This window comes from Mercenaria mercenaria, chromosome 1 (assembly GCF_021730395.1).
Source record: "Mercenaria mercenaria strain notata chromosome 1, MADL_Memer_1, whole genome shotgun sequence".
In the NCBI taxonomy this organism is placed as follows: Eukaryota; Metazoa; Mollusca; class Bivalvia; order Venerida; family Veneridae; genus Mercenaria; species Mercenaria mercenaria.
The window spans coordinates 12,886,117-12,910,978 of NC_069361.1; the positions used below are offsets into that span (position 1 = coordinate 12,886,117).

Consider the following 24,862-nt stretch of genomic DNA (forward strand, 5'->3'; position numbering starts at 1 on the left):
GTTATTTTTATTTTTTCGGCGGCTTAATAAAAAGAAAACAGTGCAAAACTGCTTCAAAATTGTAACTAAGAAAAAATATATATCAGCCTTAAATTCTTTTTTTTTTTATTTCTGGTCTCCTAATGTTATTTTTGTTAATAATGAGAGTTTTGTTATCTATAATGAATGTTTATTTAGTATGTATTTAATATAAATCTGCTTTAAATGTACATGTGCTTTTATCTAAGTTATGTTTGTTAAGTTTTAATTTAATTTCAATAAAAATTTACAAGTCACTCCTATTATTAATAGTATTGCCAGGACCGTGACCCATTTGAAAAATACAGAATCTACATAATTTCTATTTTTGTATTTTGAAACAAGAACTGGAAAAGCCATGAAGTCAATTCGAAGTGATATTTTCCTAAATGCGAATTTCTAATCAATATTAGCTGTCTGACCTATTTTCCCCTACATATTAATTGATTTTGAGCATGCATCCATGTATTAAGTTGCACATTAAAAGTATCTAGATTTTTTTGGGTTGTACTGGGTGTACTGACTGCTGATATTTTATTCATTATGTATTCAGAAAAATATGGGAAATAAAGTTATAAATATATTCATGATATAGAATTCTTTTGTTATTTTTGTGTCACAATATTTGATATTAAATTCAATTTTCAGTTTTAATACCTGCTTACATTATGAAATTTAATCTGACAAGATGCTAAAATATATAATGTAATAAAAGTTATACCCTTAGAGCGGATTTTATAATATGCTTACTTTCCTTGTAATACTCTCGTATTATCAAATACCAAATATGAAAATAATATACCACAAAATATGCAATTAACTGGTCAGTGTAAAACACATATAACAATTACAATATAAAAAACTGAATTTGGGAAATAAAATGTATACCAAGTAACTAATTAGAATTTATCAAATGTTAGTATTAAAATGTCACCTTGCCTTATAATTTATGATACAAAGTGCCACTTCTTTCTGATTTTTTGGCGCCAAACCTAGATTGCACTGTTGTGTTATTCTATCTTGTAAACATATGGCCGCCATGTTGTATTGTTTTACCTAAGTACACATGTGGCGCAACATGTATACGATATCGCAGCAATTCTCAGGTCAAGGTATATTATGTGTACTTTAGTCGAGAATGTCATTCGAGTTCCCCCACAAAAGATTATACAGAGATAGTTAAATATTTGATAATTTCAATAGACTTTATTACAAAGAAACTTGAATCATCAATGGGTGCCACGCGCTTTATTTCCAAAAATACATGACCTCGAAGCGCACCTAAAGAATGTGTTATGTCTTTGCAAGCACAAAACTGTTCTCAAAGGAAAACAAGCATGTTTTACCCTTCAATTACTTTGAATCCCTTTGAACTTCCTATGTTTGATATATTAATTGATTTAAGATTGCTTTAAAACTCTTGAAAATTAGAATTATCCTCCGGGGATTTCTGACCTGCATGTATGTACACAGAACCAAGATGGCGGACGTATTATTTGTTTATCTATACAGTACCAATGATTACCCACCTGTCCTTTGCTTCTGCCGCTCGGTCTCTCTGTCGTCGGTTCTTAAACCAGTTGCTAACCTGTGTCGTCGTCAATCCGGTGCCTTCAGATAATTCCCGTTTTTCTCTCGGGGACGGATAAGGGTTATGTGCATACCACTCCCGTAAAACAGTTCGTGATTTTTCTTTGAAACAATAGCTCGTTTCTTCTCCATCCCAAATTGTTCTCGGTAAAGGAAACTTTCGTCGGACACGGTACTTGCCGACGGCACCAAGTGGTCGACCTCGCAACTTTTCAGCTTCTATATAATGAGCTTTTAACCACAAAGCTTGCAATTTCGGATGGCTGTGTGGTGAAAAATTATTACTTTCCAAAATTTTATACAATTCCTTAAAGTTTCCGCGGTGAAAAGCAACGACTGCTTTTGCTTTCAACACACTTTCATTTTTATGTAAATGTTCACAAGCCGGAAGTGACCACAAGAATCGTGCCAGTCTGTCAATATTTCCACCTTGCTGTAAAACTTCACAAACACATGCTACCTGCTCTTGTGTGAATCCAAACGACGGCAGCATCGCCGGGTTAGGACTCCCGACAGTCGTCGGCGTAGGTTGTTCATGTAACATCGGCGGTATATCTCCAAACGGTCCCAGTGTCGGCCCGTTTCCCGGTCGGAAATGCACTGTAAATAAAGTAACACAATACTGTTAGGCAGTATGAACGTTTGAACTGAATATCCCGTATTTTGTTCCTACCAAAGTATTATCTTGTAAATGGATGATTACACCTCATTCATTGGCTGATTCTGGCGACCTCATGCTATTATCGTTATTCATTCAGCGCCAAAGAAATTAGTCACCATAGCAACAATGTCAATCACAGAAACCGGATCCGTGGAGAGGCGGAGCTCGGGGGCTATCGATTAGAACGAAAGCACGTATCCTATTACCAAACACCAGACTAATTTTAATATTTTGACTCAAAACCAACACAAAAAGGCAACTGTGTATAAAATTAACCTTGCCTGCATTTTATTAGATTTTAAAGTAGTGCAAACTTTAACAAAATGTACTGCAAAGGACCCATAAAATCGCTGTTATTCATTTGAAAAACTGAATTAAAGCCAATAATAAAGTACAAAAAATCAGATCTAATTATACCAAACAAATGGTAGAGAATAGCGTTTGACAATACTGTATTTACAATGACCAGGCGACCGATCGTGATGCGACATTAAAAGGAAGGTTTTGTAAAAATTAAACACTTGTTTGAATGTCTGTTGAACAGTATACAAAAACACGCTCTGGGAAGACTTAAACTAGTTAAATATTGAGCTAATATTCCTATGTAAATATTGTAAGTTACTGAAAAACGCAGTCATCAAACATGTTTATGAATTAATACTAGATTTATTCACGGTGTTTGTTAATTGGCTTCACAAACACACGATTTGTTTAATTTCTGAAAACGGAAGGGATATAGAGTTTCAACGGAAAGTCTCTTGAAATGTTAGGTAAATATTTATCCGTTGTAAACAGATTATAGGCAAATTAACAAGAAAAATCCGTTCACACTATTCTGGGAGATTTTGTTAGAAATTCAATATGCCATATCAGTTTCATTTCTTAAGTTGTTGTGTAATTAGGTTAGTTCATGTCCATTCAATGTAAAATCAGTAATTGCTCATACTACTGAACTGATGTCTTTTTAACAAAATAAATAACCATTAGTATTTAAATAAAAAAAGTTAAAGAGAAATTACCTTTAAATTACATAGACTTAATGGTTTTGTTAAGGTCTTTAGAATGTTGTCCATGTCGATAAATTTGAAAAATGTACATTTTAAACAAGTTTTATGATTTAATTGACACCAGATTGATTCAATTAAAGAATGTGATTCTCGTTTTACTCGAGATCAGAATGTAAATACACGCCAGTGTAGAACGGAAGTTCATTTGAGGTGCAAGCGAGTGACATGTTTACAGAGAAAATATTTGTCCATCATTTACTTTTCTCCAAGTAATCTCGAGCATGTCCCGCCGGTGTACAGAGAATAACTGTAAAAACTAGCGAAAAAACTGGAGAAGTTAAACTTGAACCAGGGCGGTCCAAAACCGTCTGAAGATTAGAAGCAGCAAGCTGACCACATGCGGACTTTAATCAAGAGCGCCGCAACAGGGGTCAGTCTTGGCACCTGCCATAGTCCTGAGATATTCCGAACTAACTGTTTTTGTGTGAATGACTAATTCGCATGGTTCTAAGGAAATAACGGGATAAAACGCAAGTATAATTTTAAGAAAAACGAATCCAAATAGCTGTCACCTACATAAATAAAATATTTTTGATATTGCAGTTATTATAGAAGCAGACCATTCATTTTAAATCCACGAAACCAAAGCCTGTCCGTGATCGCATATCAGCTGACTATTTACAAATTCAAGCACCAGCAGGCATAAAGAATTTATAAATTTATATTAATAGTTTCGTTGATATCTACCTTGATAAAGAATGTGTATGTATTCTATGACTGAAAAAGTCAATGTTAACAGAATATGTTAGTGCATTAATTCTATGCGAAATCATCATGGCATATTACCTTGATTATACAAAAAACTGAATATTTATTTATAACCTTTCTGTTTTTAAGAAAAATCTTGAAACCTGCAAAATCATGTTGAAAACTTCACTCAAGAGTTTATAACTGAAAAGTTTAATTTTAAAATATCTAAAAACAATAACAGCAACTGCAGTGACAAACTAACTTCTCTCTAAATGAAATAGCTAATCAGATACAAAATATAATACTGAATTTTATTTTTTCATTTCGACGTTGTGCTAAAGAAATTTTATTTAAATAATTAATAGTAATCATTTTAATAAAAATAAATAATTAATTAGTTGTAATTTCTACGGAATATTTTCACTGTTCCTGTGAATATATCACTTTATATCTCTCTTATATAGTATAATAAAACGTTACTTTATGTATATTTAAAACATATTATATGACATGAAGTGTTTCTCTTTACTTACATAATCTCAAAAAAATAAACAGAAATGATTTGTAAATTTTTACCTGTAAGAAAACACTCTATATACACACTTATAAATTATTTATTCCTTGTATCAAATAAAATCCATGGAATTTGATACCGCGTCCAATTAATCTAAATAGGGTATCAAATGTCTTCAATTGAACCAATTGTAGTTAATGGACTTCATAATCAAATGAAGACCCAACAAGATCATTTAGTGATAGGCATTCTTTGACAGTGATAGAGAAAATAGAGCAATTTGCATTGTGAAATGTAAATAAATATTTATTTAGAAAGATGTACATTGCGTTATTTTCACCATCCATTGACTGCAGTTACGCGTGCCAGGGGCCAAATTATCCCAACCGGAATATGCAAGTATCGATTGTGACACCACGTGGAGCAGGGGTTTATCGTAAGGGGGTGTCAAAAGGATGGTGTGTATTTGTTTTGATATAATCATGTTTATTGAAAGTTGACACCTAGTTAAACGGAAAATACACTATTAATATATATATAGTACATTTTTCTTATTATACAAGCGATGATATGTTTTTAACAGAACAGAATATTCATTTACTCAAAACTTGTTACAGTATTCTAGACCGAAATTTCATAGTTTTGAATATGAACAGTTATAAGATATAGTTTATGTAAACACAAAATGAACAGGTTTATGTGTGTTTACTGTACAATTTATTAGGTTTAGAATAGTACGCACTTGTAGACATGAAGCTTAACGCAGTATAAATGTGTAGTACCACAAAAAACCTGGAAGTTTTTTTTAAAATAATCAACTGTTACTGCATGGCATTAAATTATGAATGTAGCTTGATATAACCAATCAAGTTGTATACTTAGTAAAATTAAATACATTTGATGATGATTTTCAACAATTCAAGTAAATATGTAAAGAAAATATGTTAGTGAAATATCGGCACTGGATGTCTTTAACGTTTAAATGTACAAGGCAACAAATAATACTTACATCATACAATATCAGATAAGATGCTGAAGGTAGTTATCAATTGAGACAAAGAGGTTGTTAGATACAAAAATAATGAATTTGATATCCTAACAGATTTTACGTTTTATGACATATTGACATATTCAAGAAATCATTTATGAGACTTGTAGCATTTCCTCTTTCGATTTTAATTAGATACTTTATGTTAGACAAAGTCAAATTTTCATCGTTAAAAGTTTAACAATAAGAGTTTAAACCATGTTAATGAGTAAGATGCAAATGTGAAATGAGCCGTGCCACGGGAAAATCAACATAGTGGCTTTGCGACCAGCATGGATCCAGACCAGCCTGCGCATCCGCGCAGTCTGGTCAGGATCCATGCTGTTCGCTAACAGTTTCACCAATTCCAATAGACTTTAAAAGCGAACAGCATGGATCCTGACCAGACTGCGCGGATGCGCAGGCTGGTCTGGATCCATGCTGGTCGCAAAGCCATTATGTTGGTTTTCTCATGGCACGGCTCAAATATGTTACCCCAATGTACACATTGAAAATAACCGAAAATTGAAATACCATATATGAAAAAACATCTGTATCTGACTGTAGATCAGAAAATCATTAATGTATGCGACATTTAATGTTAGTTCGTAGAGGTTCCATATCATAGAAGATAAATTAAATACAATGTACCAAATAATTAGCAATTAAATATGATTCTAAACGTATTGAGGCACTCTGCGGCTAAAAGAAAGAAAAACGGAAAGGAGTATTAAAGAAATAAAGATATTAATAAAACATGGTGAGAACATTCAAATAAATCAGCGTAAAAAGGGAATGAAGTTATTTCTCATGCATACGTAATGGGAATATAATACCCATTTCTTGAAAAATCTCGCGGATAATTCCTCGTGTATTTTCAAAGGAAATGAGGTTTCATATTTAGGGAGTAGTAAATTTTGTCTATGCTGTAAATCTCTGATGCATTTTTCTAACAACTCTTTTTGATTGTAATATGCACATTTTGAAGTTATAATGTTCAAATTTACGTAATAGAGATAAGTGATCAAATACTTTACCGTCCTCAGACGGCTATTATCCTAGCCCTTAATGCACATTATATCACTGACGTGCTACATTCTCTGTTGTTCTCAATTATTTCAATGTTGATTTTCAGCATGTTCCGGATAATTTCTGAGCAAACTTAGTTATGATAACAAGAAATATTCTGTGATTTATTATCGATAAACTGTTTTGAAATATATTTTGTTAATACCGATCTTTGGTTTTAATTTAAGAGAGCTTAGTTTCGAAGCAGATGTTACTGAGATGTTTCAAGAATCACCTGAGCATCGGAAGAAAATGAAGTTCTCTTGTAATGTCGTTTTTACGAGGTAATGCATCTAAATTACGCTCTACATAGAATGAAAATTCACTGAATTACAAATATGATTTATCACATGTAAGACAAGAATAGAGAATATGAAAAAAATCCATGCTAGATGTTTGATGCTATTTAAAGAATCAATAGCTTTGAAATTTTCTAATAATATGTGTATGATGTTTTAAGATATTGTAGACACTTTAAATGACAGTGAAACAGAGAGAAAAGTCAAATAAAACTGAAATGTAGCTGAAACGATAATTTGCTAAAGGGAGGCAATTTTGATGCACATAAATATTTGAGCTGAGGGCATTTTGGCTTGATGCATTATCTACCAATTATGCGTTGTGTTTTCTTTCCGTCAGAATGATGATAGATAGATAGAAACAATCCCATTATCTGTGCCATTATTTGTCCATCAATTTTTCGTGTCAAGAATTTATTAGTTTTGCGTAATATTTTCAGCTTATCTGAGCTGATAACCTCCCCGACTTGTCAGTTATTATTATGCAGGCTATAACATAGTGGCAAATTGTCTCTTCTTTTCTATTTTCCTTTAATAACGAGGCAGTTTATGAAATAAATTAACAGAAAGGGAAATCTATTGTTTTAAAATCTTTAACTTCTACGTGTTTTACAGGCTGAGTCTGAAATGAAGAGAATTACACCAACATTTGAACTTCTTTAACGAGCATATTTCATCAGCACATTGACAAAGAATGACATATTTTCTAGATAAAACGTATGGAACATTTATTGAAAATCAATACTAGAAGAATTTTTCGGAACAAATTTATTTCGTTATCTATAGCACGCAAATATCGCAGTCTTTACGTGTCACCTGTAGACTCGGTGGTGTAGCTTGCGACTTTATTTCCATTTTTTTTTTCAGGTACAAATCAGTCAGTGCTTAGTTGAATTCCAAAGATTATATCGTGGCAAATGAATAAATCTCAATACAATTATGAAAAAACAACAACATAGATTGTGTCAGCATTTGACAGTAAAGTATTTTTAAAACCAGTTTATAAAAAAAAAAAACAAACAAAAATGGATTTAATCAATTTACAAATTGTACATGTACTTCATTGATAAAGGCTTTTTTTCATTTTGTATAAAACACAGCGTTTTAAATGGGGACATGTCTACCAGTTTTGATCATGTATCAATTTTCTCTCAAATAGCGCTAGTTTTTGAATACATTTATTTGTTAGCATTAATTCCATTTTCGTAAACATTTTCGGTCATAAAACAAATAACTTTTCTATTCTCATAATTTGTTCCGTCAGTGAAATATAACTTTTATATGATAATTGTGAGGTTCACAGACATCCAGGAAAATCTTGTCATGAAATTACGAGAAAATCAGTAAGGAAAACAAATATCACCGGAAGAAAAGAAAAGAAAGCCTCTTTTTTAATGAAGTTCAGTTCTGCGTAAGGCGAATACAAGATTTATCTTCTTAAAACGCAGGAACAAGTTTAGAAGAAAAACAGAAAATGGCCCGGCTGTAGTGTCCACATTAGTTTCTCGGAAAAATCCCATTTAGTATTTATACATTATTATTTGTTCTATGTATTTATACTAAATGGAATTGTTTCGACATATTTATTCTAAATGGGATTTTTCAAAGTGAAAACAGTAGATACTACAGCCGGGGTCATTTTCTGTTCTTTGTTAGATGATTCTTGTATTCGCCTTAAACAGAACAGAACTTCATTAAATGGTCTTTTTATGTATTATATATTTTTTAATTTATTAAATAGCAGGCATTAGCCATATGGCATAACATTGCATATAATAATATATATCAAAAACGGACTGGAAGGGCTTAGTTTAATTTTATGATTGTTTTTGTTCAGTTAGAAATGCTGACAAATACGTAACTTAACACATTGTGTTCATATGTATGAAAATATATGAACAATGGACAGACAGAAAAATACACTAAACATGGGTCATCACAACTCTAATGAAATGCATTCAAATGTTAAAGTTTTACAATTTATTTATGATATATTAATATTTGTACTACAGAAGGGCTGAGTCGTTTGTTAGTATTTAGTTCCTATAAATATCTTCATTTAAAAAAAATGCCTAATAAAATTATTTTATGTAATATAAGATTTGGTAAATTATCCACTGTGCGGAAAGACAGCCACACGATGTATAATCGTTGGAAGAAAACAATTAAAAAATAAATCGAAATACGTCCAGGTTGAGATGCTGATAAATAAACTATATGTAAGTTCATATGAAATAAAAATAATAAAACTAACAATGAAATATTATAAGAAATCACATTAAGAGAACTTACAATAATAAGTGTGATGCTTATAATGATAATAATTAATATAAATAATAATATTAATAATGACGATGACGACGACAGAAATAGCGATTGTGTATTATCTGAATTGATAATATCCGCAAAAATTTTCGTCGTGGTTTAGAGAGACCCACCTTGATAGAACTCCGTCATGTCCGAGTACGCCTGCGCAATGAATCGTTCTTGTCCAAAAATCATGTCGGACATTTATATGGTCATTCCTTTCTAACTCTTAAGAGATACCAACACTTTGTTTGTTCAAAACTACTTTACGGCATTAATTCAACACTATTTCTATGTTCTATAAACATTCAACTACCGGTTTTGTTCTTTCCTCGAATATTTAGTTTTCTCAACAATTCTTGAAAATCTCTGTAAATGTTCAACAAGATATTTGTCACTGTATTTCCAGTATATATGTACACATGTCTTTCAAAAATATACTTCCATGCATCGTCTTTGAGTTTGAATTTTTTGTCAGTAACAACGATATGAACGTTGCAATATAAGAAAGAAGTATTTTCATGTCAAACTGATATGCCCTCCTTTTGATGCAGACGATAACATCTAAATCCTGTGGGCGCTTGATTAATTCCGACAGTTCCGCAGAAATTTGATCTTAGCCGGTGGTTGGGCGCAATGTTTGGTTTAGAAGCGTCTGTCAGACCTCAGATTAGGCGCAACTTTTGAGAAAAAGTTCATCAGTCCAAAACACTGATTTGTTTTGAAAATCGGATTTCATTTTTTTTTTCTCTTCATAAGTGTCATTTCGCCTTTGTTTATTGTTTGTTTATATCTCAAACTTTTTGTCCTTCACAGAGGCGTTAGGTGATCTTTAATTATACACAAAATTGTTCTTAAATACACGACACTTTCTAAATGAACAAATGAAATCGTGATTTTAAGATAACATTTTTAAAAAAACGTAACTTTCAAATTATTCACGTCTATTATTAAGTAGCTGGTTTGTACCCAGTAGTTAAATTATCATTAAGGACAAAGTATATCGTCTAAATCTCTCTTAAGTGTATGTATTAACACTTTACAAAATATCAAACGTCCGTGTCACAACGAACTCAAATTTCAAAAATGGTAATCCCTGTATGTGTCACACGGCAGTTTTTCATTATTTTTCCCTTCAGTTGCTGTCTGAGTGTTTAAGCGAAATCGGTTCTAAAGTTTTATCGCTTTTTCCAGATTTTTGCACCGAGCGCTACTTTTTCCATTACGTCGATTTACAAAATATTCGCGCTGTTTCTCATTTCGCGTATCATTATAACAAATTCTCCTTTGGTTTTGTAATCAAAATATTTTTTCAGCGTCTCTGACTGACAGAATATAACATTTAAAAACATTTATCGAAACGTATAGTATTTTCCCACACACAGCAAACTAGTTGTGTGGTAAACACGTAAACGTCAAAATCATCCACCCAAATGCTTCTTTCAATAAGTATTATTAAATATGAGCAGATTGTTCGAAATTACCAACCCTGGGCTTATCAGGCATCCATCATACAGTTCTGTCTATCACTCAAATGATGGCGGCAGTATTTGCGAATCAGAAGCGATCACATGGTGGCAGATCCCTCTCAAAATTTCAACATCTTTTTCATCAAGGTTTTATATGAAGATACTTTAACTTGCTGTCAATTTTATCGCTACGTACCCGACCATGCAAAATGTCTTTTTAATTTTTTATTCGTAAAACTTCGCTGTAGGTCCGTGTATGATTTATAGCCTACGCGAGAGATCACTAGTGGAATATTGTTTAGTTAATAAGCATCTCTGTGGTAAAGATTGAGATTTTGATTAAGCCACTAATTAACTACAAACACTTTATACTTCGTAAAACAGTCATATCTTAGCACATGTAAGGTTGTAAACTGGAAACGATTGTTTTACGAAAAAAGTCTTTCTCAAGTGTTTGCGAGAATGCACCCAAACATCTGAGGTCTGGTGTTTATTGTCGGGTGCTGGTATCTCAACACTGTAATTGCGCATGAATTGAGAATGTTGTTAACTCTACAATATAATAAATACAGCAAGCACATGTATCCGGAAGCATTTGTCTAAGTTCGACAACTACTGAATGAATCGGGCGCCTGCAAAACTTTAGTCTCGCTGTGATTGTTTCCCTTGGCAGAGGAGCGCATTTATTGATCAGCGTAGGTTTTGATAAATTGAGAGCTCATAAAACCAGCCAGCATTTCTATGACCACCGAAATTATCGTGCCGAGATGCAACAACTATAGGAGAAAATTTATGGGTGTCGAATAAAGAATGACCGCTAAATGAGAAATAATAAACCTGTCGCGTTCTGGCGGACAAGAAGCACGAATGTTCTCTGCTTGTATTTCTTAGTGCAATAATTTCATTTTTATGCAAATATTTTGAAGCAGTTGAAACAAATATATAAGAAGCACCATTAGTTTAAACGGAGAAATCCTGAGTTGAAATTACACCAGTGACGACTCGTTGGAATATCGGCATAGTGAATTGAGGCTTTATTTGGCGAAGTGCATAATTTTATTATATAAGTTATATACATCATTGTAAAGGTCTCAAGGTGTGGTCTAGGGGTGGTAGTAGGACTATTTAAGGTATCAACAATTATATCAATTTTATGACCGAAACGATATTTTCCTGTGCAAAATTCTAGTTCATGAACTACTCGAAATTTTATATGGAAATGTTGCTTCTACACTATCTAAGATATCCTTGAAAGATTTTTGTATAATAATCTGTCAACATATAGTGAAAAATTTAAATCTTGAAACTTCTTTGGTATCAAAAATGACTTAAATCACCATATCGAGAAAAGATTAACGTATTAACCACCTTTGCAGTTTTTTTTATAGTCATGTTTAATATAAATAACACTGAGAATTCATTGAAAATCTTGTTACGGAATAGCTCATGTATACATGTAATTGAACTGTAGGTAAAATATTTTCTAGAAATTTCATGAAAGATTAACTGGCGACGCCTGGTTTGAATATTGAATCAGACAACAGAAAATAATTTTTCCCAAAAGAATCAACACACAAAGAGGTACTAGTATTCTCCCATTCTATATAAATTTATAAGAAAAGTCGGGCTTAAATATAAATATGACTGAGTATAGACGCATCTACACAATTATTTTTACCCTTTTAAACTTTTTGAATAGAGCAGTATACTCTTTATTTTTCAGTTTCATAAGTTCTATGAAAAATAAGTGTCTGAAAATAAATTTCCAACCGTGCTGTTAGTGGTTTGTCGCGTAAAAGTGTGCTTGGAAGGTCGGTGGTTCTACCCAGGTGCCCGTTCGTGCCTGTAATACTAGCCTGAAGAGCACCTGGGATGTTCTTTCACCACCAAACTCTTGAAAGTCGCACTAAGACCTAACCTGTACATTTGTAATTGTGTCGGTGTGACGTTAAACCTAGCAAAAAGAAAACAAAACAAAACAGAAATAATGTTGTTATATTCATTGGGCAACATCAACAACATTAAAATGCAACAACAGCAAGAAGAGGCCAGTAAGAACGAATAATAATAATAATAATAATAATGTTTAAACTATAAAAGAACATTAAAATTTGAACAACACTCACTCATTTATTCGCGTATGTGCGATGTCCAAATTAATATCCAGTTACCCAGTTAATATTCACAGAGACGCGTGACCCTTTATGTGGCCAAATACCCGCATTTGGGCTACTGAGATATAAATGATCCCTATTTTACGGCCGTCAATTTTACAAAAACCAAAACTAATTAGCTCCTTGCACCAACTGAGCTTTACTGTCCTAACATGGAGTAAGTTATACTCTGACAGCGGTGTCTACACTAGTAAATAGCCCGTGAGAACAAACATTGTGATTGCTGTCTTTGTATTTTTTTTCATATAAACTGTTCTTTAAAGAAAATGACAGTCACTTAAACCGGGTAACTCAATCCCCAATTCTCTGGTATTAAAGCAATGGGGAACTGTTTACAGTAAATTTAGTTTTATATAGTTAAACACCTTATTTGGTCTAATTTTAATTTTGTTTGAAGAAATACGACGAAAAGTGGTTATTAGGGAAAATTGATCCCTACCTCAGGAATATTTTGGACAAAGGCATATAAAAAGTTCAGTTTTTGTTAAGAAAGATCAAATGAATAGGACCGACGGGTGAACAAACAGGGTTGATTAATTGGTCTTGGGTGACACTTGGTTAACATTTGATGAGTGCCGAAGATCAAATAAGGTCACGTAGTTGTAACGGATACCTTGGATAAATAGGTTAACCGGTAGTTATCGAATTAATCAAAGACATTCCGATAAATCAACCCTCCGTCGATGAAAACAAAAAGTGAACTGTAACTGTTATGTTTCGCAACACGCATACTCAATATTTTCAATACACTGTGATCAATTTTTACAAAAGATATTAACATATTCCCACATTTCATATCATTAGCGATTTTTTTTGTGAGAATGATAAGAAATACTATCCGTAGATTTCATTTAATAGTTAATAATAAAATCAAGATACAAGGTATGTTTTAATCCAGTACTTTATCAAACTTCAAATTGTAAGAAAATGTGGAGATTTTCTAATTTTCTAAATTGAGCAAAACAATGTTTTAAGTTTTGAATATAATTAAAATTCACAGACACAAATATTTCATTTTGAAAACAATTATGCATTTTTTTGGATTAAAATAAAGGAAATGTTACCAACTCACGAGTCAAAAGAATTCGCAGAAACGCATTTAAAAAGCCGAAGAAACTAAGTTAAAACACCTGCAATACAGACATAAGCTCAAGTTGTAAAATGTATAATACGGATTTCATGATACAGACTGTAGATAAAGTTGTAAAATGTGTAGTACGGAATTCACAATAAAGGTAGTAGATCAGGTTGTTAAATGTGTAGTACGGATTTCATTATACAGACATAAGATCAGGTTGTAAAATGTGTAGTATGATTTTACGATGATATACAAAGCAGATCAAGTTGTAAAATTTGTAGTTCGGATTTCATGAAACAGACAGTAGATCAAGTTGAAAAATGTGTAGTACAGACTTCACGATACAGACAGTAGATCAAGTTGTATAATGTGTAGAATGGAATTCATGATACAGACAGTAGATCAAGTTGTAAAATGTGTAAAATGGACTTCATGATACAGACAGAAGATCAAGTTGTATAATGTGTAGTATAGACTTCACGAAGTTGTAAAATGTGTAGTACAGACATCACGATACAGACAGTAGATCAAGTTGTATTATGTGAAGTAAGGTTGTATAATGTGTAGTAAAGATTTCTTGACAGAGACAGTAGATCAAGTTGTATAATGTGTAGAATGGATTTCTTGATACAGACAGTAGATCAAGTTGTATAATGTGTAGAATGGATTTCTTGATACAGACAGTAGATCAAGTTGCAAAATGTGTAGTACAGACTTCACGATATAGACGGTAGATCAAGTTGTATAATGTGTAGAATGGACTTCATGATACAGACAGTAGATCAAGTTGAAAAATGTGTAGAATGGACTTCATGATACAGACAGTAGATCAAGTTGTATAATGTGCAGAATGGATTTCTTGATACAGATAGTAGATCAAGTTGCAAAATGTGTAGTACAGACTTCACGATACAGACAGTAGATCAAGTTGTAAAATGTGTAGTACAGACATCACGATACAGACAGTAGATCAGGTTGTATAATGTGTAGAATGGATTTCATGATACAGACAGTAGATCAAGTTGAAAAATGTGTAGTATAGACTTCACGACACAGACAGCAGATCAAGTTGTATAATGTGTAGAATGGACTTCATGAGACGGTAGATCAAGTTGTATAATGTGTAGTACGGACTTCATGATACAGACAGAAGATCAAGTTGTATAATGTGTAGAATGGACTTCATGATACAGACAGTAGATCAAGTTGTATAATGTGTAGAATGGATTTCTTGATACAGACAGTAGATCAAGTTGCAAAATGTGTAGTACAGTCTTCACGATATAGACAGTAGATCAAGTTGTATAATGTGTAGAATGGACTTCATGATACAGACAGTAGATCAAGTTGAAAAATGTGTAGAATGGACTTCATGATACAGACAGTAGATCAAGTTGTATAATGTGTAGAATGGATTTCTTGATACAGATAGTTGATCAAGTTGCAAAATGTGTAGTACAGACTTCACGATACAGACAGTAGATCAAGTTGTAAAATGTGTAGTACAGACATCACGATACAGACAATAGATCAGGTTGTATAATGTGTAGAATGGATTTCGTGATACAGACAGTAGATCAAGTTGAAAAATGTGTAGTATAGACTTCACGACACAGACAGCAGATCAAGTTGTATAATGTGTAGAATGAACTTCATGAGACAGTAGATCAAGTTGTAAAATATGTAGTACAGACATCACGATACAGACAGTAGATCAGGTTGTATAATGTGTAGAATGGATTTCATGATACAGACAGTAGATCAAGTTGAAAAATGTGTAGTATAGACTTCACGACACAGACAGCAGATCAAGTTGTATAATGTGTAGAATGGACTTCATGAGACGGTAGATCAAGTTGTATAATGTGTAGAATGGAATACATGATAAAGACAAAAGATCAAGTTGTATAATGTGTAGTACGGACTTCATGATACAGACAGAAGATCAAGTTGTATAATGTGTAGAATGGACTTCATGATACAGACAGTAGATCAAGTTGTATAATGTGTAGAATGGACTTCATGATACAGACAGTAGATCAAACTGTATAATGTGTAGAATGGACTTCATGATACAGGCAATAGACCAAGTTGCAAAATGTGTAGTACAGACTTCACGATATATACAGCAGATCAAGTTGTAAAATGTGTAGTACAGACTTCACGATACAGACAGCAGATCAAGTTGTAAAATGTGTAGAATGGACTTCATGAGACAGTAGATCAAGTTATATGTATAATTGACTTCATGATTCAGACAGCAGATCAAGTTGTATAATGTGTAGTAAGGATTTCTTGATACAGACTGTAGATCAAATTGTATAATGTATAGTAAGGATTTCTTGATACAGACTGTAGATCAAGTTGTATAATGTGTAGTAAGGGTTTCTTGATACAGACTGTAGATCAAGTTGTATAATGTGTAGTCCGGACTTCATGATACAGACTGTAGATCAAGTTGTATAATGTGTAGTCCGGACTTCTTGATACAGACTGTAGATCAAGTTGTATAATGTGTAGTCCGGACTTCTTGATACAGACTGTAGATCAAGTTGAATAAAGTGGTGTAAGGATTTCTTGATACAAACTATAGATCAAGTTGTATAATGTGGTGTAAGGATTTTTTGATACAGACTGTAGATCAAGTTGTATAATGCGGTGTAAGGATTTCTTGATACAGACTGTAGATCAAGTTGTATAATGTGTAGTAAGGATTTCTTGATACAGACAGTAGATCAAGTTGTAAAATATGTAGTCCGGATTTCATGATAGAGACAAAAGGTAGTATGGATCTCATAATACAGACAGTAGATCAAGTTGTATAATGTGTAGTACGGATCTCATAATGCAGACAGTAGATCAAGTTTTAAATTGTTTAGAACGGATCTCATAATACAGACAGTAGATCAAGTTGTATAATGTGTAGTACGGATCTCATAATGCAGACAGTAGATCAAGTTTTAAATTGTTTAGAACGGATCTCATAATACAGACAGTAGATCAAGTTGTAAAATGTGTCGTAAGGATTTCATTTCAAGAATGAAATAGCAAACTGAAATAGTAAGAAGGTTACACAAGAATCAATTCAGTAAAACAATACTCAAGATCACATTACAAAGCAGTAATAATTCCTGGTTTAGAGTAGATCACGACAGTCTAATGGATCAGGATACACATTTTATTGTGAGTATTGGAACATTCGCACATAAACTTGACACAATTCACTTCTCACAGAAACGAAAGTCTGATATTGTCACTTGAAATATAAGAGTTCTTGAATCCTAGAGATAACCTTCGTGGTTTGTTGCCATGAAATTCACGGTATTTTCTGTCATACAATATGTTTTAACACCGAACACCATTTTCGACAGTATTGTATTCCTTCCGTTAAAAAGAAGCAGTAGTAAAAATGTAACGATATAAGGTCTCAGTCCTATAGGGTAACAAAAGAAGAGGGGACTATAGCAAATGCATCATCATCTGTAACAATAACAACAACGGTAGCAACAACAGTAACATTATTAAAATATAATGATAAAAAATGTAAAAATACCCGCCATCATTAGATGTTGTTGATCTTGTTGTTTCATGTATCTACAACAGCGCGGGTTTTGTTAAACATCAGTTTAGATCAATTACTTACAATAGCATTAGATAGATAAAGATCTTTCATTTAGCAAAGCTTTTTGCCACATTAAAAATATTTCAATATCTGAGAGACAACATTTGTACCAGCTACATGGTAGATTAATATTTTAATTTCAAAATGTGATTACTTATTAGCCTTGTTGATCGTGTATTCGTGTGTGGTCTAGATACTAGTATATAATAATGTTATTGATTTATCCATATAATTATCTCAAATTTGCTACATATGTTACCATACATGTTCATAATCTCTTTTAAACGAAACTAAAACTTTTTTTTCCATAATGGAAATGCTGGATGAAATTTCACCCATAAAATTAACACAGACATAAATATGTATATACATTTTTTTTCATTTTACTAGGAATATTATGATTCATTTTGCCACTGACAAAATATAACGCAAATATCTATACAGTATCAAAATTCGGATTAATTTCCTTATTTTCAGACAAAAATAATAAATCAAACGATAATTACATTTAATCGATGCACGTCAGACGCTTAATATTTGCAATCAGACTCTGAGACAAGCTTGCAACTCAGTGTGACCAAGACGCTATATTTTTTCCAAAATCAGTCTTCTTATCACTCGGAAGAAAATTGAGATTCACAGAAAGCAATTATGGACATTGCAGTTTTTTGCAATATTATCTTTTCCTTGGTCAGAGAAAGATATATTAATGGCAGAAAGCAGTGTGACCCCAATATTTTTGTTATTCATCTCAGCAAAAGCGCCGGCTGATCATATTAAGATCACCTAAAATGGGGTCTTATTAAGATTTCTATCTCAAGTGTAATAAATATCATATGAGAAAGAAATAGTAATCAAATATGACGGATAAAGGAAGAGCCCCCAGAAAATTCCAAACCGGGGATATTCATCATCTACTGCCGGCGAGTTTCTGACAAATTTTCGACGTTACGATACTGGACCATAGATCACCGCTGTATGAATGCGTATGAGATCCCAATTATCGCAAGTGTATCGAATAATTCCTACTCATATTTTGACTGGAAACAAATCACTCATTTTTGGCTTGTGCTTCGGTTACAAGAAGAAAATGAAAACCATCATCTTACAATCTCTCTGGAAGATGAATAAAGTTCACATCTTTACACGTCAGACGGACAAGGTAATATGTTTTTGACATGGTAGTGATTCTTGTAACAGTTATTTTTTAAAACTGCAAACCACAACAGAAATGTCAGAAAAAAGCAACCATCAATTTCAAATATTAATTTTTTAGGTAAAAGGAAATAAAACGGAGTTATTTTGATGAAACATTTTCTTAAAATAGATGTATTACTATAAAAATATTTTATGATACAAACTATAAATATTCACATTGTTATTGAACATTATAGCCCAACAGTATTGAATGTTAGATGATACTGGACAATTTGCAAGTGATATTGCACGCAGTAGATGCACGGAACAGTCTGGAAATTTTAGCATGTGTGCGGTATCAGTACTTAGGGGCCGAGATGTAATAAACTCTTGATTCCATTTGAATACTACTGACATTGATATAAATTGTAACATAATACAGTAACTACTAAATGTTTATTCCAAATTTACTTATTGCTTAAGTCAATATTTTTTCTGTTCCATATCACATCATATTACACAGCTGATGTCCATAGTTTAGTTTTAACATATTTTATTGCAAATAATACATGTAACTACATGGTTACAATACAAGTATACATTATTTAAAGATGTCCATACTTGTATAATATTGACCTGCCCGTTTGTATATGGCTTATAGTTAAAGTACAGAGTACACTTTTCACCACAGTTAATATAAGTAATAAAATCAAATTTAATTCACCTTTAAATTTATTTGGTATAATGTAAATAGTGAATTATTATTATAAATAGTGATTTTAAAATGTATTATCCAAGCAGTATGTCGGAACTCCAAGCAGTATGCCGGAATTTCAAGCAGTATGCCAGTTCTCCAAGCAGTATGCCGGAACTCCAAGCAGTATGCCAGTTCTCCAAGCAGTATGCCGGAACTCCAAGCAGTATGCCAGTTCTCCAAGCAGTATGCCAGTTCTCCAAGCAGTATGCCGGTACTAGTATTTTAATGAAGCACTTTTCTTTCACGCAAACTACTTAAAAATGAGTCGTCAGTATTCAAAATGTAGATGGTGTAAACCGATCAACAACTTGTTTGTTTGATCTGATCTCAATGCCAGTTTTAAACCAGTCCATGCACAGATAACATACTTAGAAAAGCTTTCGAAATTTTTAAATATTTTCAAAAAGCGACATAAATCGTTTCAAAAAGCGACATATGTTCACATACACGGAAGCTCCAATCATAACAGACAGGCATTTCCAACCAAACGGAAAGCATGGAACGACAATCATGAAGCATTGAGGCAATGTCGCCTGTATAACATTCCTTCACCAACTACACCACGTTAAGTCGTCATAACTGTCAACCTGATTTTTTCACATTGAGAATTGTTTCGATGTCTACACAGATCATTCATCTGCTCTAGAATTTGCGATTTGATAAGACATCTTTCCGAGCGTTGATTTCGAGTATATAATTAAAGAAGCTTGCATGTCTCAATTAGACATGCACGCAATATCTAAATATACAACATATCTAATTAAGTTGAAATTTCGATTTGTACATTATTACTGATTAATACAAGATGCAGACTACATGTAATATGTCATTCGACTGTTTAGCGGGGTTCGCAGACGGGTTTCAGACTTACAGAATTTAATTCCTACCAGTCCAGGGAGGATGATCTAGAAAATGGACAATTGCAACCATTGTTGATCAGATATTTACTCCTTATTATAATGTTTTTTCGCAATAATGCCTGAATACAAGCATTATATGAGGTTTGCTTCCGATAGCGCAATAAATATATTGTTTCACTGAACAGCTGACTTACACAAAACAGCATCAGAAAAAAATCTACAACATTTAAAACGACATCCGGTCACGTGATTTGAGCATCGCGACATTTCAATACCGCGGCAAAAGGACTATAAAATTTCATGGAGTGAAGTAATGACTCTCTGAAACGCATTGAAAAATTGGATTATCGGAAACTTAATTGCATGTACAACGGGGCTTAACAAGGCATTTTAAGAAAGATTTTTTTTCAGAGAAGACTAAATGATGGTGAATTGCATTAAGTATAATTGGAACAACGTTACATGAGGCAATTTGTCAGTATAAAGTTTCAACCGCGTTTATAATAGTGATCCTTGGCGACCCTAAATTTATGGATTCTGTTCACCAGTATTATGTTATAATAGTAAATTTAGCGTGTAATGTCGATATGAAAACAAAGTCTGCAGACGTTCCACTAAAGCTTGTACTAGAAGCGTATGGTTCGGTTTGGAGTAAACTAATGAACTCCGGAAGTTAGTGATTTACTGCCCCCTAGCGGGACAATTTATTTGGTATCTTGTTAACAAGATGTCGTCTGATACTCACTCTTCAAGAAAAGAAAAGAAAATTTAAGGAAATAAAAAGCATGACATGCCCTCTGTCTAATCAATGAAGAATCAGATTGTAAAATATCAGTGTCACTTATAAACAGTAAAACAAATGGACATCAACAGGTATTGCATAACTGAAATATCTAATGATTTAATTCACTTGTAATAAACTACTACTGAACGCGTGATTATATCTATTGTAAATAATTCTGAATTCTTGCATGTTAAAGGCAACGGTGTATATAATTTTTGACATGGACCAAAATATAGATATACAAATTCCATATAACATTTTTCCCTAAGAAAATGACGTCATTATGTTGTATGTGACGTAATGGTTACGACAGCGCGGGTATGATTAATGTTGGTTAAAAACAGTGCAAAGACGTAAAAAAATAACATTAGTGTGTTTAAAGATATCCAGTGGCCATCTTTCACTAAAATATTTTATCTCGAATGTATAAAATCCTCATCAAAGGTATTTAACTTTACTGAATAGAAGCTGTGTAAATTAAGTTTGCATATAGAGCTACATTCATAATAAAATGTCATGCAGTAATAGTTGATTGTTAAAAAACAGCCAGTTTTTAATGGTAGTACATATTTATACCACGTCTATTTCAAACAAAATGCATAAAGTACTGTAAATACAAATAAACTAATTTCATGCATACATACATACACCATATGAAGTAAATTACACGTTTAAAATATGAAATTTGGATAAAATATACCTTTAACATACGTGTGAATTCGAAGTATTTGTTGACTCCTGAACATCAGATTGCCAAAATATTGCATCCGGTGTCCCATTGGCATAAACTATTTCGATAAAAATATATATTACTATTTCTTTTCAAGATATTATAGTCCCAGTGAAACACATTTATTGAGTTTCCTTTTATTTTTCAGCCCATCTTGAGATTGCAATATGTTTGTTTTTTTATAATTAGAAACAATCAGCAAAAACTTGAATTGCTTGTTTTCTAAGTTGTTTACTCTCTGGAGATTGTGCTTGTGCACAAAAACAAACATGTGGCCTTTAGTTGAATGTCAAAATATTTATGAATTTTGAATTAAATCTGCTTTCAGACTAAACGACAAAAAATAATAATGATATTTTCAAAAACAGCACTTCTCCAAATGGAAACTTTTTTTTCTGCTTATTATTATATTCTATCAGTAGCGGTTGACACGCACAAAAAAGAAAAAAATGCCCAAACAATAGCATTCACGTTTACGCTGTTTCTTTATTTTCATTCTTATCTTTAAATTTTTGTCCTGAACAAAAAAAATGTAGTATTAACCTTGATAAATTCTGAATTTGATAATATGCTTTTCATATATTTGTCAAAGTTTGAATACAATGTATTTGATTAACATAGTCGGAAGTATTATTGAACTCATTCAGTCTGATTACCTCCCTTTACGACTTTGGTTTTATAAGTTCATTTGCAATTATGAGATCCGTGTTTTTAACCATGATCTATTTGGACAGCATGCCTTTTAAAAAACATTGCAAATTGTAATGGATATCGTCCAAAAACTAACATCCTTTTAATTTTAGATGATGCCACTTACTTAATATTTGCAGGCTTTATTGAACTTTGCAGTGATACTCTGCAGAAATAATACGTTATTCGTTAGATATGCATCATAACAAGTGGCCAACGGTTACATTGAAATGGTATGCAGTCGGATGTTTTGGAACGAAACAAAACAAACCCTCACAAACAACAACAACAACAACAACAACTCAACTTTGCGTCTGAAGAGAATAATTGTTTACAATGGTGTTTTAGCTGTTTCCTCAAGGTAACCAAATGTTCATATATAATAAAACTAACTTAATTAAATTTACTTAATTTACAATGGGAACAGTTTTTCGTGACTTTTAGGTTTGAGGGTCACCTTATTCAAAGGTCTATGAGTCAAATAATCAAGTACCAAGCCAACATGACAGTCTTATTGCGGCAGTGGGTATCAGTGGCCATATGTCCAAGCAAAGTAAATACTGAAATATTTTTTAGAAATATTTAGACTTGTTAAGTGAATATCGGGCAGCATAAGCGATTAATAGAAAATGAAGTAAATTATTCAAATTACTGAAAAACGTCAACATTTTTCATTGGGATTTAATAAATGTTAGAAACCAAAAATAAAATGAGAAGCAAAAGAAACAAAAGAAATTCCATACATACCAAATGTCTCAAAATCCATTTTAATGAATTATTCTAGTGTTAAAAACGCACTATGCATTCAGAAAAACATTTCCTAGCATTCCTCTTATCTTCAGGTATGTACTAAAATAGTTTGGATTTTCTAACTGAAAGCAACTCCAAACAAGCTTTAGATGTGCAAATGGTTACAGAAGGGTATCAAATGATCCATAGAGTAAACTGATTAATTAGTAGTAAAGCGTCTGGTGTCCGAACACTGGCTACTGTCCGGAATTATAAACACTTGCTGTAACGAATATGCCTTTGGCGTAAATTATCTGTTTATCTAGAGATTACCAGGCTGATTAAATCATTAGGTCAATATCTTTCAGGTTTTAGATCAGTGTAATTAGTAACTTCAACCGAATTACGTTTACATACTACGTAAAAGAAACTATAAATTGTTAAAGATATCACTATGCGCAATGAGTCATCGACAGTACATTTTGATGCAGTTTGCATGGAATGTCTGTAAATCGTGTTTTGTTTGGAATTCTGATACATTTTACGATGAGTTATGTGAGAATATAATAATTATATTGTTTTACTTTGTATATTTAGGTACCTGTTCTTCTCCACAAACCCGACACGTGGTTAATGTCAAAACCTAACAGTGGCATATTGTACCTTCTCCCGTCTTGTAGACTAAACCTCGAGTGTCAGGGTAAATAATCGCATCTTTCATCTCTTAACCAAATGCATTAAAGAGATACTTGATATAAAACAAATATAAAAAGACGTTTTTGAATCGATGGATCATAAACTCATACTGTTTGCAAAAATGATTAAAATTGTCCTTTCAAACTTCTCTTCTTATTATCAAAGTACGTTTTAATATTCCCACTTCATTGTTTAATGAAATTACAAATATGCTACCGATCTGCGCATTTATGTATATGTAGAATTCTATCGGTATATAAATGTACATTAAGGGATTCTTTTTCAAAACATTGAAATTTTATCGCTCCAGATGTTGAGAAAATTCCTACATCAAAATACCTCTATATCGTGAACACTTCAAGCATGTATTGAAGATGAAAACAAACAAAAAAGAATCAAGTTCAGATTACAAAATTTACCCAAATTTAATTATACTACACACAGTCACGTAAGATAATCATTTTATGTTGTGACTTTAATGGGACGTTTTTAATGATGTTAGATTGCTGAATGGAGTTACGGGTACTGACATTGATTTCATAAAGAAGGCTTTAATTCGAAAATAGCATATTAATGACAAACTATTTATTGGATGGATGGGCTTAGTATCAGTTACATTTTCATGACATACGTCTTCGGGCTGTGTCTAATGATTTAACCAAACCCACTGGCACAGGTGTCCGTTGGAAGGAAACACATGTGGTACATTTACGTCGGTATTAATCCATCATGCGGTACACAGTTTCTTTTTGCAAAAATGTAAATTTGAGATATCCATGAGAAAGGGGAAACATCTGTTTAGATATATAAGTACCACAAAATTGTAAGATATATTACAGATAAGCCCGTTGGATGATAAGAATATTTTGATAGGTGGGTGTAATATTTCTTGTAT

At 32.5% G+C, this 24,862-nt stretch overlaps 1 protein-coding gene and 1 long non-coding RNA gene across 7 annotated transcripts in view; one reads left to right on the top strand and one right to left on the bottom strand.

Annotated features, from left to right (window-relative positions):
- The window catches only part of LOC123544948 (homeobox protein six1-like), a 57,361-nt gene that overhangs the window by 4,894 nt on the left and 27,605 nt on the right, over nt 1-24,862 (bottom strand). For 2 of the 6 annotated variants that reach the window (XM_045331122.2, XM_045331121.2), the window contains exon 2: nt 1,548-2,208. In XM_045331122.2, coding sequence (XP_045187057.1) covers nt 1,548-2,208 — 661 coding nt within the window. Of the gene's footprint in view, nt 1-1,547; nt 2,209-9,372; nt 9,905-12,836; nt 12,996-23,289; nt 23,324-23,872; nt 23,943-24,862 lie in introns of those variants that run through there. The other 4 variants (XM_045331120.2, XM_045331123.2, XM_045331124.2 and 1 more) reach the window with 4 other exon arrangements.
- On the top strand, nt 2,927-8,067 carry LOC123544949 (uncharacterized). Its single transcript, XR_006685213.2, has 3 exons — nt 2,927-3,039; nt 6,824-6,919; nt 7,550-8,067. It is a non-coding gene; the product is annotated as an uncharacterized LOC123544949 (long non-coding RNA).